Source organism: Haemaphysalis longicornis, unplaced genomic scaffold (assembly GCF_048455015.1).
Source record: "Haemaphysalis longicornis isolate Haplotype H1 unplaced genomic scaffold, Haemaphysalis longicornis Haplotype H1 scaffold_3, whole genome shotgun sequence".
Classification (NCBI taxonomy): Eukaryota; Metazoa; Arthropoda; class Arachnida; order Ixodida; family Ixodidae; genus Haemaphysalis; species Haemaphysalis longicornis.
The window spans coordinates 45,098,491-45,112,860 of NW_027526335.1; the positions used below are offsets into that span (position 1 = coordinate 45,098,491).

The 14,370-nt window shown below is 50.5% G+C and overlaps 1 protein-coding gene across 2 annotated transcripts in view; it reads left to right on the plus strand.

Annotated features, from left to right (window-relative positions):
* The first annotated feature begins 7,253 nt into the window (after positions 1 to 7,253).
* The window catches only part of LOC144174367 (homeobox protein CDX-1-like), a 31,008-nt gene continuing 23,891 nt past the window's right edge, over positions 7,254 to 14,370 (plus strand). The window contains exons 1-2 of one of the 2 annotated variants that reach the window (XM_077703034.1): positions 7,254 to 8,080; positions 8,302 to 8,331. In XM_077703034.1, the coding sequence (XP_077559160.1) occupies positions 7,627 to 8,080; positions 8,302 to 8,331 (484 nt within the window). In that variant the 5' untranslated portion in view covers positions 7,254 to 7,626. The remainder of the gene's footprint in view (positions 8,081 to 8,301; positions 8,332 to 14,370) is intronic. The other variant, XM_077703035.1, reaches the window with a different exon arrangement.

Genomic DNA, 14,370 nt, shown 5'->3' on the forward strand with positions numbered 1-14,370 from the left:
GTTTTCAGTTCGTCGTTTCCGTTGACGTTCAGCTTCGCGTGCCTTCGTTGTATCAATAGCTTCTTGACTTAGTTTGAATGAGCGAAGGACATAAGGCGCGTTCGCAGCGCATGCTCCCGTCTAGGTTTGTAGCGCAGTGGGAAGAGCGCCACATACCTCTCGTTGCGGCCAGAGAGCCGTGGGATCGAAACCGGGCGCCGCCTAACTATTTCTTTTTATAGTGAACTGCGCTGACGTCAGCCCAAACGCTGACGGGGCTGAAGAGACGCACATGCGCTGTAGAGTGCGGACGGCAGACAACGACAACGAGGGAGAGAGGGAGTTATCTTCGTCGATGTTCTTTTCCCCGGGGCTTCTCCTCCAAGCCGCAGCAGCGCTGAGGATCTGACCCAGGGTATCCTCAACCGACAAACTCAGCTTCCAATGCAAAAACTGTACATTTATTTACAACCCGGCGGGCGACTAAAAACAGTACTCGCGCAAAGCCCGAAGACGACGCGCCGAGCTCTCCTGCGCCCGGACCGCGTCTCTCCGTCTTCATCTGCCCCTCGTCTTGCCGCTGGGGGCCGGGGAAGGGGGAAAAGCGAGTCCTTCGTGGGGGTCCAACCCCATGTGGTGGCCATTAACGCATCCGGTGTGAGCAGGCGCGACCTTCATCGGAATGCGCATTGTTTCAAGGCGCCGCGCGACTCGTGCGTTTCATTTGTGCGCTGCTTGTCCCACGGCCCGCGCCAGTCAGTGCGTCGAAGCGCCCGACAGAGGGACACAGCCCCGAGCATGAGATGCTCCGCATCTAAAAAAGAAAACTCGTACGTAGGTGTTATTCACGAACACGACACTTAAGTGGCACATGCATGGCATCTCAGGGAATGTAAAAATATTGCAATGTAAACCAATGTAAACCAAAGTCTCTTCCTTAAGCTAAAGATGGTTAAAACGTGAAGCTTTCTCCCATTCAACCTGAGTCAAAGTCAAAGTCCGAAATCCAAACTGCTTCAGCCGTGTCGGAATGGCGTAGCCGGATAGATGTCGGCTTCATAACGAGAGGGACCCAGGTTTTATTCCGACCACGAGAAGCGTTTTTTTTTTCTTGGGGAGCTTGACGTGCTTTCGCTTATCATCATCATCATTCTGTGAAACCCACTGTGCAAAGTTGGATTTCCTGCTGTGCGTTCCGCGCGACGAACGACACCACAAGTGAGAACTAGAAAACTTCGCCTTAAAATTTGGACGATACTGAAGCTTCGCCTTAAAGAGTTTAACGCGACAGCGTCTCGTCCCGCACTATGCATAGTATACACCGCAACCCCACCCATCGCACACCTGTTCCTTCCCGGCAGCCCCGCGGCGTCCTTCGTCACGGATGAACGATAACGCCAATATTGCAGCGCCACTCACTGTGCTACATAACGCATGGAAGCTGTTCGCTCCTCCAAACAGGGGAACTATAAAGGGTCCATGCACAGAAAATACAAGTTGGAGATCTTCACGCTGGAGTACGCTGGAGACCTTCAGCTACCAGAGAAGAAGCTTGGCAGCGTGTGGACCCCGCAAGGGTCGGTCATCTCGCTGCTGCTGTTTAACCTAGTGATGATCGGAGTGACCGAACGGCTCTTGCGTGTCAGCGGGGTCAGGCACACCATCTATGCCGACGATATCACGCTCTGGGTCAAGGGAGGCAGCAACGCCGACATTGAAGACACGCTACAGGCGGCGGTGGACGCCATCGAGGAGCAACTGGACGGCTCGGGGCCGGTGTGTTCACCGAGCAAGTCGGAGTTGCTAGTGGTGCCACCGAAGGGAGTGAGAAAGAAGAAGCGAGACCAGAGAAGGGACCGCGAGAAAATCATGATACGAACGAGCGGCGGCCAGGTGATTCCGCACGTGGAAAAGATCCGGGTGCTATGCTCCTAGAGCGAAGCCGAGCCAATGGCGAAACCATCAACTGCCTAACGGCCAAAGTCAACACGGTCATGCGCCTCATAAAGAGGGTATCAAGCAGAAGGGCCAGAGGCATGAAGCGGCCAACCTCACGCGGCTGGTCCAGTCCTTTTCCGTGAGCCATATTGCCTATGTGGCGGCCTTCCACAATTGGAAGGTACACGAGCGCAACGGGATCAACGTGCTCATACGAAGGGCCTACAAGGCTGCACTCGGGCTTTTCGACTGTGCAAGCACGGAGAAACTGCTGTCGCTGGGGGTGCACAACACTGTCGAGGAGATTGCAGAAGCGCAGAAAACCGCCCAGCTGGAGCGGCTCTCGGGCACGAGAACCGGCCGGCAGGTGCTCCGTAATCTAGGACTGGAGCCGAGGAGAGCGGACGAGGAAATTGCGGAAGGAGCGGAGGTACCAGAGTGTGTGCGGAGACACGTGCAAGTGTGCCCGATACCCAAGAACGTAAATCCTCAGTAAGACAGGGAGCGGAGGGTGGCAAGGGCCAGGGTGTTGATCGACCTCCACGCCAGAGACAGCGGTGCCTTATATGTGGACGCGGCGGAGTATCAGGACAGGAGGGGAGCTTTCGCCTCGGCGGTGATCAGTGCGGTCACTGGGGAGACGAAGGCGGCGGCGAGCGTGTGGACACGGTCGGCGCATCGGGCCGAAAAGGTAGCCATCGCCCTGGCCCTCACTCACCCCGGATGCACGACCGTGCTGAGTGATTCCAGGACAGCGGTGCGGGTGCTGCGTGCGGTGAACCTAACGGACAGAGCGGTGACAATCAAATGGTTCCCGGCCCACATGGGAAGGGACGTGCCGGCCCGAGACAACGCAAACCACAACGAGACGGCCAACGAGGCGGCGCGAGGTTTCACATACCGCGCCGCCCAACCGGCCGACTCGACGAAGGAGTGGTGGTGCGAAGCCAAAGACAAGATTACAGAGTACAGTGAAGTGTTGGACTGGTACAGACTAGGGCGCAGGAATACGCCCCCGCCTCACACGGGCCTGACCCGAAGCGAGGCGGTGACGTTCCGGCAACTGCAGGCTGGGTCGCTACCCACGCCGGTGCTCATATGAAACACGTGTGCTCTAGCGTACATGTGAGTGACTTGTGTCGCGAGTGTGAATCGGAAAGGGCTACTGCGGCCCACATTTTGTGGGATTGTGAACAGAATCCGAGGGAGGCACGGACAGTGACGGCGATCCCGCCGTGCCTTGCAGCCGCTGCGGGAAGCGACCAACGGGAAGAACAGACACGGGCCGTCCAGGAGATTTCGGCTGCCCTCCAAAAGCAGCGCCCGAGCGAAAACGCCAGGTGCTCGCTACCACGCCAGCACAGGGGCAGGCACGGGTGCCAGAAGGCGGGAGTAGCGAGGGCTGCTCGCCGAGTACAGACGCCACGCCGAGATGATGTGTGGCCGCATCGCGATGGCCCTCCCCTCGTGGGGCTAGGATAGTCGTCCGCCGGACGATCAAATACGTAAAGTCTTTTCACTCACTCACTTTCGCGCCACAACGCCACTGAAGTCGGCTTTTCTGTGACACGAACTCCTCAACGCTCTCGCGTTAGAAGTTATGTTTCTATTACATAATTTCTGGCACCGTGTACAGAAGTTTACACGTATACGTGGCATTGTGGCTCGGCGCGTCAGAACAACTGCAGTGGGTACTCTGCCACTGCACTCCAAGGCCGTCCTGTGGTTCAGCTTCACCACAATGCAGTCCAGATAATAATCAAAGCCGGTAACAAAGCAAATTCGGCAAATGAGAGAAACGTCGAAAATTCTCATCTGCGCTAGGGCACTGCGCAGTGCAGAGCGCCATAAGCGTGGATGGTATTTTTAAAGCGAGAGCTTTCTTAGTAGTACCAATGGCGCTCTGTCAAAAAGATAATGTATAACAACATCAAAACTAAAGCATTTCTCCATAGAACGGTTGGTCGGCCGGAAAGCTCTGGTAAAGATCTCTGGACACACGGCGCATGCGCGAGACCGGGCTTCCATTGTGTCAAAACGGTCACTTGAACATCGCGATAAAGGAACTGAAAACGAACTGATCTAGATAAGATAATAACCCGCATCTATTGTGAAGAAGGAGTGCCCTAGTTAACCTTTATCGCAAAGACCTGTGCGTCGGTATAAACCTTTTCATGCGTTAATCTTTCATAAGATCAGGACATGTCCTGGGCCGTGTTGCGCATGCGCAGTTGCATATTCCTGTCAACTGCGCCAATTATAGGACCTCTAGCACAGCCCACTGATAAAATGGCAGCTTTCAGGACAAAGAAGTTGAAAAGGTCTATACATTTAAAGCGTTCGTAGATGTGTTTACCTATAATGCACGAAAAATCGTGTGTGTGTTCATTTTTCGTTTGCGATTTGGGTCATTGGAGGCTTAAATTGGCGATCGATTGGACGCACTTTCGGCTTTCGCGCTTCTCTCAGCTTTCTTTAGGAAGAGTTGGTAAATCCTCGTTTATTTTTTGAGTCAAATCGTATGCGCGCAATATCGTCGTTCGCCAAGATTCCGCTGTTGGCTGCATGAATTGGTCAATAAAGTGCATTGTGGGGAAGATGAACCACGGGATTGCATGCCTTCGGGTGATAAAAGTGCTCATCAAAAGTTAACAACAATTGTTTGTATATATTATCTTCATTAGGCACAAGAACGATATTGCTCGGTTGATTTCTCTGCTATGTTTGTCGCACATACAAAATGTAACAACTCCACAGGCGCTGCATGCCTTCACATAATTTCAAGTTGTGTAATCTACACGCTCCGTGTCCGGCCCCGAGAGTTATTGCCCCAATATGCTACCGGGACCATATCCGCCCGAGTGGCGAACGGCTTTCTAAGCGGTAATAACTCTTCCACAGTGCAATCACTGCGCTTGTTTGGGTGGACACATTCTGGCTCATTCTTATTCTCTCCCAGTTTACGGAGACAAGAAAGCTGTTTCCTACCTTTCATGTCGTACTTAGGCCTCTGTCTCTGCATGCGCTGACAATATATGCCGTTTCATGCATGTTTTTTTTTCTTTTCTTTCTTTAGCAACAGTAATCAAAAGAAGCAAGCGCCACGCTTGGCCCACGTATGCCTGTCATAGAAGCAAACCACTTATATGGCGCCATATTCGTTTGCTTTGTGTGTCTGCGCAATCTTTATAGCTCGGCATATAATCAACCCTGCAGTCCTTACACACAGCGCGATAATAGTACCATGCGAGTTGCATACGGGCCTACGTTGAAAGTGTCCGTTGACACTTCAAGGAGAAAACATTACCAAGTTTAGCCTTCGCTGTTTTCGTTGCACTTTTCTGAACTACAAGCTGGACAAGTGCAATGTAGGAAAATTTATTACCAAGTTTAGCTTTTTCCTTTTCGTAGCATGACAGCTGCACTTTTATGAACTACGAGCTGAACAAGGGCGATTTAGCGATTAGAGTCAAAACATTTTATAACATGCTGAGCACAATTGACTGCATATCCTGCATTTAACAAATATCAGCTCTTAACGGCCGGTTAACCACTAAAATGCGCAAAAATGCCCCCAGATCGATCACTTCGGCTTGCGTATAACGCATCAAAATAACGTAAAAGCTGAGGCTATGCACCCCTATCATTTTTTTGGCACAATGTCGTTGGTTGGCCTCTTCTCATGCACTTTCATGGGATGCAGGGTATGCACAAATAGTAGAAAATGTAACGCAGTACTCGTGTTGCCACTAGAATATAAAATGCGACACACACAATAGTACTACGTAAAATGCACTAGCAGAATGGGCGTAGAATAGTACAAGATGTAGCTGGTAGTCTAAATTTTAACATCACACAGGAAAATAATCAAGTTGTGTATAAAATTCAAACTCATCAAAGTGCTGCTTTCCAGGATTACAGAGAAGAGCGTCAGGATAAAAAGGGTGAAAATGTGAATGTACATTGCTACTATACATTGCAGGTACTTCTAAAGTCTGAATGCCGCACAGAACCTAGGCGTTTCCTAGCGTTTCAGATACGATGTTGAACCCAGCTGTATAAGTGCAGCGCATTTATACAGCCAACGTTACGATGCCGATATGGGACTCCACTAAGAAATTAGTGCACGACCTGTGAAGCTGGGCGCAGTAGACGGAGTGCACGAAACAAACCACGCCTGTTTGTAATTTGCGATTTAGCATACTTCCTAGCCATTTAGCTGGATGAAAGTCGGAAGGACTCGAGCTTTATTCTAACGAGCCAGCATGGGGCTGTCCCTCCCACGTCGTGCACCATCTACTGTGTGTGTAACACACCGCCCAATCCGCTCGACCAGTGAAGACACCAGACAGCTCGCATTCGGCTGTTTGACGTGCACGTGTGACCTCCCGCCAGCACAACGGACATGTCATCAGTGAGTGCATGAAACCTTCGCGCGCACGCACCCCCCCCCCCCCCCTTTTATTCCTCTCTCTACATCGCGCAAGTGCAAATGGCATGTACCGGAAACCGCTTATGCGCGTGTGCTTAAACGTGAAAGACACTGGCAAATAACAGTTGTGAAAGAGGGGTCGGCGGAGGCGAAAAGGAACGCCGAAGCGGCGCCGAATAAAGCGGCTTCACCGGAATGAAAACTGCACGGGTATAGACATATATCGCTGCACAGTAAAAATTTCGATGCTTTCTCTTTCTGTCTCAACTCCGTCCTTGGTTCTAAGGGTGGGAGGGGGGAGAGGGGGGGGGTGGACTGCACTTTTTCGTAATGCATTCTGGAACTCGGTTTTATGGACTCCCTGCTTATCAAAACATTTACGCACTCCCCGTAACGTATACGAATACTCGATTGTCGAACGTGTGTGTACGTGCGACCTCTGCTTTAGACTTCTGCTTTGAACTCGTGCACGGAAATATATGGAGTGAAAGCTTTTGTCACCCCCGCACCGCTTATAGAAAGCCCGAGAGTAGCTTGATGGGAACACGCCTCACCTCGCCGGGTTCAGTAGCACTCTTGTCGGGCGCTTTGTCTGTCGACTAACCGTCTCGTCAAAACGATATCCGAGCGATGCTCACCGATGCATGGTCCCACTCGACAGACGCCTGTTCGGGACTCGGCGCGCGTCTCTGGGCTGCTGCCCTCGTGTGCGCGCTCGGGGCGTGATTTAGAGGCCGTATACATGCCCGCCGCGATGTAATGAAGGCACGAAGGGCTCCGCGGGGGACGCCTCAACGACTTAACTACCGCCAGGGGAGGACAAAGGGGATTACTTGACAATGCGCCCCTAAGTGTGTATAGTAAAACAATAAGCGGCTGTATATTTCGCCGCTCGCCGGCTTCGATACAGAGCCTCCGGAACAGTGTCCCGCCAGCGGCCGGCCCGAGCGGGTCGGGTCGCCCCGCCGCAGCGAGTCCGCCGCCAGAAAAAAGGTTCTCGCAGCGCAAAACTGGCGAACCGGTGGTTGCGTTTGGCGGCGGTCTCGTGACCGCGGCCCTGTTTGCTCGCGCTTTTAGCGGCCGTAAATCAAGGGGGGCACAACGCGCGTCCCGCCGCAAAGCCGCAAACCGCGACGCGCGGTGCTTATAATCCGAGGCGGTACGCGCGGCCGCCGGGCCGGGAGCGCGCGCGCTGGGCGGTCCCTACAGGCCGGGGGGCGGCGTCCGATGGGCCTGGCCTCCGGCGGGCCGCGTCTCCGCCGCCAGCAGAGAGCACCATGTTCCCGGCGCGACAGGAAGTGGGTCCCGCGGCCTTCCAGTACGCCTGCTACCCGTCGCCGCCCAGCTGTTCGCCGCCACAGTACGCCGGGTTCCCGACCGGGGCCACCATGCCCGGGGTCCACGCGGCCGGCGGGGTGGTGGACGCGGACCCGGGCTGCTGGGGCGCGGGCTACCGCTACGACGAGTGGGCAGCGCTGCAGCCCACCGCGGCGCAGACCTCGTTCGGACCCGTGTACGCGGCCGGCTACGGAGGGGAGTTGACGGCCGCCACGAGTCCGGACTCCGGTCTGGCCCCGTCCGATCTGAGCGGCACGCCGTCGCCGGGCCTGCAACAACAGCAGCAGCAACAGCAGCAGGCAGCGAATGTGGCGATCGTGGCGAGGCCCGCCCCAGCCAGGTCGCCCTTTGAGTGGATGATGAAGCCGTCGTACCAGATACAACCCAATCCAGGTGAGATGATTTCTCTTCGGAAATTCAGGCCGGTGGCTTCATGCTCGCCATAGTTTAGAATCACTCGTAAAACACGGAAGCAACGTGCTTTGAGTGAAGCATACGCTCTTGAAGCAAATCTTGCAATAACTGGGTTTACGTTTATTTCCGAAGACCGGCGTTGATATGAATGTGTTCTCCTCGGGGTAACGAACGCGATTAATCCGCTTCTTCCGTTGCAGATTTTCAACTATTTTCAACAACGGAACAGGGCAAGTGTCTCCTTCCTCATTTCTAATGCTGCGGGGTGTAGAATTGTTTTTCCGACCACGGTCCTACATATCACTATCGTCTATCAACGTTATCACGCTCGCAATAGCCGCTGGATGGAGTTCCGACGCGAGGTGCTATATATATCGGCGTCTCGAACAGTTGTATTATTACTCTATTACGGAGCTTCTCGTAGGCACCCGTATCTGCATGGCATACCCACAGAGGTTAATTTGTGTTGTCATGCCCGTTCACATATGCCTGCCAATTATTCAGAAATTAGCAAAGCACGTGCGAGCAGATACGCATGGCGATTGAAGTTTTCGGTTGAAATCAACATCAGACGAGCGACAAATACTGCAGCTGTATCCTACGTAATTAAACCCCTTTTCTTGGTGCGAATATTACGTTGAATATCTTAAAATATATCTGGCCATGTTCACATACTTATTTTTTGTGTTTATCTTTTCTATATATATTCTGTATATATACCATTTCGTGGCCTTCATGGTATTTTCCTCTACGTTATAGATTATTACCGATGCCGCACACGTAAAAATAAATACTCGCAAGACTTGAGTACGATGATGGTCTCGCCTGAAAGCTATACGACTGAAACAGAAGGCCCGTGGCTCCAGTACTCATACAGCTTGAACGCGTTTAGGCGTCAAGCAAGGCCGCTTTTAGGCAACGCGGAGCCCTGGACACTATACATTGTTATGTTATATTATATTATATATCTCGTCACATCCGTTCTCCCCCATGACTATCGATGAAGTGCACTCACGGCGTCACTTTTAAACACGCGAATTGTAACTGTCACCTACGGTGCCGCTTCTCTCAGCAGTAAATAGAACTTGCATACGTAAATGTACAGCCAAGACCGGTAGACGCTCTTGGTCCCTATGTAGCAGTTGAAAAACTTTGGTTAATTCTTGTTCGGAATACCCCTAATCAGAAAAAAATTCTACTGAAAGCAAAATGTCTTCGAATGGCTTCGATCTCTCTCCCACGCGTTGCGCAGCTGCTCGCTCCTGCCGCGATATACTAATGGGAGAGGTGACGACGCTGCCTTTCTATTCGCTCGCTTGGCTGCATTCTTTCGTTCCCTCCCTTCGTCTGCGGTGTACTGTCGTGAAAAACCACCTTTCGCAACTGCCGAGTTCACGCGCATGCTATGGAACGCTTCGCGCCATGGAACGCTTCAAAAAGACGTGGTCGAGGAGCCCCTTACACCGGTTGGAGACCCCGGTGTCAGCTCGGGTGTGGTCGTCGCGCTCACCCGTGTCTAACAATGGCCGTGGCCGCATTGAAAACAAAGCTCCCTTGGTGCGCTTCATACCAAAAGTATATACAGAACTGCACGTTTTCAAAGCTGCGCGCGCTCCATACACACCATCCATGTACACTTCTTCGCTGCCAGAAGTCACAAACACCCCCTCCTTCCCGATTACGCGTCGCTTTTAGTAACGAAACTGGCCCAAGTCAGCACGACGTTCCAGTGGAAACTGTTTTGAAGTCTTTAAAGCCAGTTAGGAGATGTAGTCAAAAAGAGGGCTCAACCACGGTGCAAAAAGCTACATCGGGGCACAGAAAAGCACAACTCCGCCACCGGGTAAAGACGCGTTGCCAGCTGTATAGCTTGTCAAGTGATCACTCAAATATACTTTTAAAAAAGTGGCAGATGCGTGCCCCCTTCACGGCTAAGGCTGCAGCCGGAAACGAGTTCAAAATGGTCGACAGCTGATCTGGCTGCAGAACATGTTCCGGACCTCAGCCGAGGTTGCGGGAGATTTCGCGCCGGTCAAGTCATGCGATAGTAGCTCCTTATCAAGGAAATTCTCCTCTTATCTTCACATCTGGCTGGCAGTTGGCCGTAGATGCATGTAATTGGCGCGACGGAGCATGGGAGTAATATATATCGCCTATTAGGGTACGGATTTGGTCACGTTTATTTGCGAAAATTTGTGAATACTATACGAGAAATTAAGTCTTATTCCCCCCCCCCTCAAAAAAAAAAAGGGCGAGGGGAGCTTAAAAAATCACATTTCAAAAGGCAAAATTCCAAGGCATTTCTTTGATTATATTCAAGTCTCTTGACTTATACTGCACTGTTCCCACCTTATTATTGCAATTTTATTGTTTTTAATCTTGAATACGAACTTATCCAACAGTTGAAACTACCTTTCAACTAACTTTCCATTGATAAAACGCTTATCTAATCAATAATTTCGATTTTTAATAACTTCAGCTGTCTCTGAAATTCGCCATACCCGTGTAAGGTCACTCCTTTTTTTAAAGGTTACTAGTGCTGCCACAAGTGGTATACGCGGCGGCTTGTCAAAAAATAAAAAGTCTGAAAAAAAGAAAAAAAAAAGCAGAAACTCCCTGGCGTGAATTGTCGAATGAATTCTTAAGCCATTTTGCTATGCACCCAGCCCCTTCACGGTTGGCTTCACTGCTGCGCACACATGCGCTGCTGGGGAGACATTTTCTGGCAAGAACAATCGAGAGGCCCAAAAGGGCTTGTCGCTATGTACAGTGATAGGCAAATGTAACGCGATCACGAAAATATGAACCAAAACACACAAACAGTGCGATTTCTTTCCATGCAAGTCAAATTGATGCGTGGCTTAATTACAGTAACAAATTTGGGAATGGTGGCTTTCCAAATATACCACTAGTGTACCCTTATTGCTTCTTCACGAACATTATTTTTCATTTTTGCGTGTTCCAGTTCATAATTTTGTGTTCGAATTTCAATTCTCTATGATTGTACAACCCGTAAGACCCCATGTACCCATTCAAGACGCTACACACCTAGCCCCTTCAAAATCGGCTTCACTACTAAATACAAATGCATTGTCGTGAACGCATTTCTAGGGGCAACATAAGGAATCCAGAACGAAAATATGAAAGCCCTCGGGTATTTTACTCATTTTCGTATGCCACGAAAGTGCGACACATCGAGCGTTACCGTCGGATAGACAAATTTCCTCGTCGATTCCACATACAATGCTTATGAAGCATTCGAAATCTTCGATTCCGCGGTCCGCTTTCACATCTTGGACCTGTTGAGCGTCAAGCGAGTGTACGCTGTTCGCTGTGCCGCCGAAGCAGGACCGTTTTCTGTACGAAAAGACTTGGAAGGGACGGCGGCGCGTGGCACGTTTCTGTGTACGTAGTGGCTGCAGGATGCAATTCACGCTGTTGGATGAGCGCGTAATTTGAAACCACTCCAATTAAATGAGCGTGGCGCGGCTGTATAGACACCTTCACTGCTACGTCTGCACGTCACGCGTTGCTACCGGCACCCCAGTTGCCAAGACGCATTGCATGCAGAGGGATGTGTGCGTCATTTGCTTGGATTGCACTGGATTGGAGTTGAATCTCCAGGCAAGCACGCTATCCACTGTGCCACGGAAGCGATCAGCCCCTCCTTGGGTACGCGCCCAAGGCAAAAAGGATGGAAGAAGAACACAAATGGCGCTCGCAAATTAAATGTCGAGGTGTATCAGCAGAAAGGGGAATGAAGAAATCGTAGGAAGAATGCGTCAGCAAGAAAGCGCCACGAGATCACTAGAGGTCGCATTGACCGGAAACTGTCCCGGTTGGTTTAAGTCACGTGTGCTATCGCGATTGGTCTGGGTTGCGATATTCCGTTCCAATGTATACGTATAAGCCCGGCACTCCCTGCGGGATGCCGTACGTTAACTAAACGCGGTGACAGCCTACACCCCGCACCTAAGCCGACCTAAAGTGTGTCAGATCCCCCCCCCCCCCCCCCCCCCCTTATTCCCGAAATTTAATGAACGGAATTATTTGGAGCAACCCTTTTTACAATTAAAGAAAACGCGACTTCAATAAAAATGGCTAAAATTGCTGAGGCTCTAACCCAGGTTGTTAGCGTTCGAACCGGCAGCTCTATGCACCTAGGCCATGGAGACCAAACAGCGGGCTCCGTTTAGCGGTTGAGAGTGTTCAAAAGCAAAGCAGTAGTATAGATGAAACTAGATGTACACATGAAGTTCCCAGCTTGTAAGTACCTGCACACATGGGAAACGGAATGGAGCCTCTGTTTCGTATACAGATTATCCTACCACGCATCCTATACAGAGCTTACTAGCGACCAATTGGCGAAATGTTTCTGCGTGGTGGAATGATGACGTGGCCTCTTCACACCGTTGTAAGAATTTGGGTAGGGACACGCTCAACACAGTTGCAGCATAGTCTTTTGGAAGTCGCGAACTTTTTTTTTTTTGAAGCCTTTGTTACGTTCGCAAAACAAGCATAAAAAATTCTCGCGGTCAGCTTGTGCGCCCACCGTGTAGAAGTACTCGGAGCCTAAGTTTTTCGGTGCACTATACGGATGACTTTTGAATGCAAACGTGTAACGGTGTCATGAACCAACGAGTCATGAACCAACATGAACGTGTCATGAAACGTGTCATGAATCAACGAGCCCAAACAGTTCCACAGTTCTATTGTGTCACGGTATAGATATCCGCGGCAATTTGGTAATAGGTCAGGAATACTCCATCCCGGCAAAGTTCGTTTCAGCTGGTGACGTGCACTTATGGGCAAAATAAATCCGAACGTAGGGGTATGAACCAGTACACGCAACATGTGTGGGTATGTTAGGAGAGAGAGAGAGAGAGAGAGATTTGTCCAGAAGTAGAGAGCATGGACTCCCTTTGCCGCCAGAAGATCTTGGTTCCTGGCAGCTTCTTCGGCCATCTATTTACAAGGCATACCTGCGTTAGGAGATCGGAGCTGAGGTGAAACTTTTGGTACAAGACCAAGTGGGCCATCGGATCATCCGACATACGTAGATTGAAGTCATGCCATTCATCATCATTTTGTGTTTTTCATGAGTGCTCTTGCGTTCAACTTGCACCCTGCTGGACATAAGCCATGCATGTGTTCGCGAGCTTTCGAAGCGGCGAAGCCCCATTTAAGGCGGAACACACGATTTGCTGCCGCGTGGAATAACGAGATGTGCAACTGCGTGTGCCGTTCGCTAAAAGAAACCAGTTACTTTAAGTCCACGAATAATATACGATTCCGGCTGAAACTACTACGTAAGTGATGCTGTAAAGGCCCGTTCACACTGCAACGAAAGCGACGTGAATTCTGTCGCTTTGTCGCGCGACGACAAGAATTGGTCCCGACCATTCGCCAAAAACGGTCGTCGCGCGACAAAGCGACGGAATTCCCGTCGCTTTCGTCGCAGTGTGAACGGGCCTTAAGCGTGACAGCTGTTTGAGACTTTATGGGTCAACGCGTCGCTTGTGTTGAGCGCTTGCTGGTACATTTGCCCTTTTTCGCCACATTTTATACGTTACAGAAGTTTTTACGTGTATATGCAATTGCACTGCATTACAGCAACTGAATTTGAGGCGTTTATAATACATAATCACTAAATGCTTGTCCTGATTACTAAATACTGATTACACAAAACCATTACTTAAGTTACTCCTTGCTATGCGTAAAATATGAATTATTGCGTGCTTATAATTAATCCCGCGGCTTTACGATGTCAAGAATTCGCACTAATCTCGTGATGCATAATTAGAGCTACTATCTTGCCAATTCTCTTCATTGTCCCACTGACTCTTCCGATGGCCATATTGATATCAATGATCACCCAACCATTTATCCTCTCCCCCGGTCCTAAAATTTAATTGTCTAGCTTTCAGCAGCCCCCCCCCCCTCCCCCCCTTCCTACCCCTGTGTCTCTGAAGTCGGGCCACTGAGTTTCCTTTTCACGCATCACTAGAGCTAGAAATTGCCGCTTCAGCTATTATCACAAATTTTATGTCCAAGTTTGAGATTGCCTTCTACGTTCCCTAAATAAATTCTATAGGCTTCTTGATACAAGTATGCGTGTATAAAATGAAATTGTCAGCTGACGTTACCCTGAGCTTCAACGCTCTTTCAGGTGTGTATGGCAGAAGCAGACGAGTACATCAAGAATTTAATACCGGTTTGCTATAGCCTCTTATACACCAGAAGAAAACTCAAACCGACTGTACTTCAAG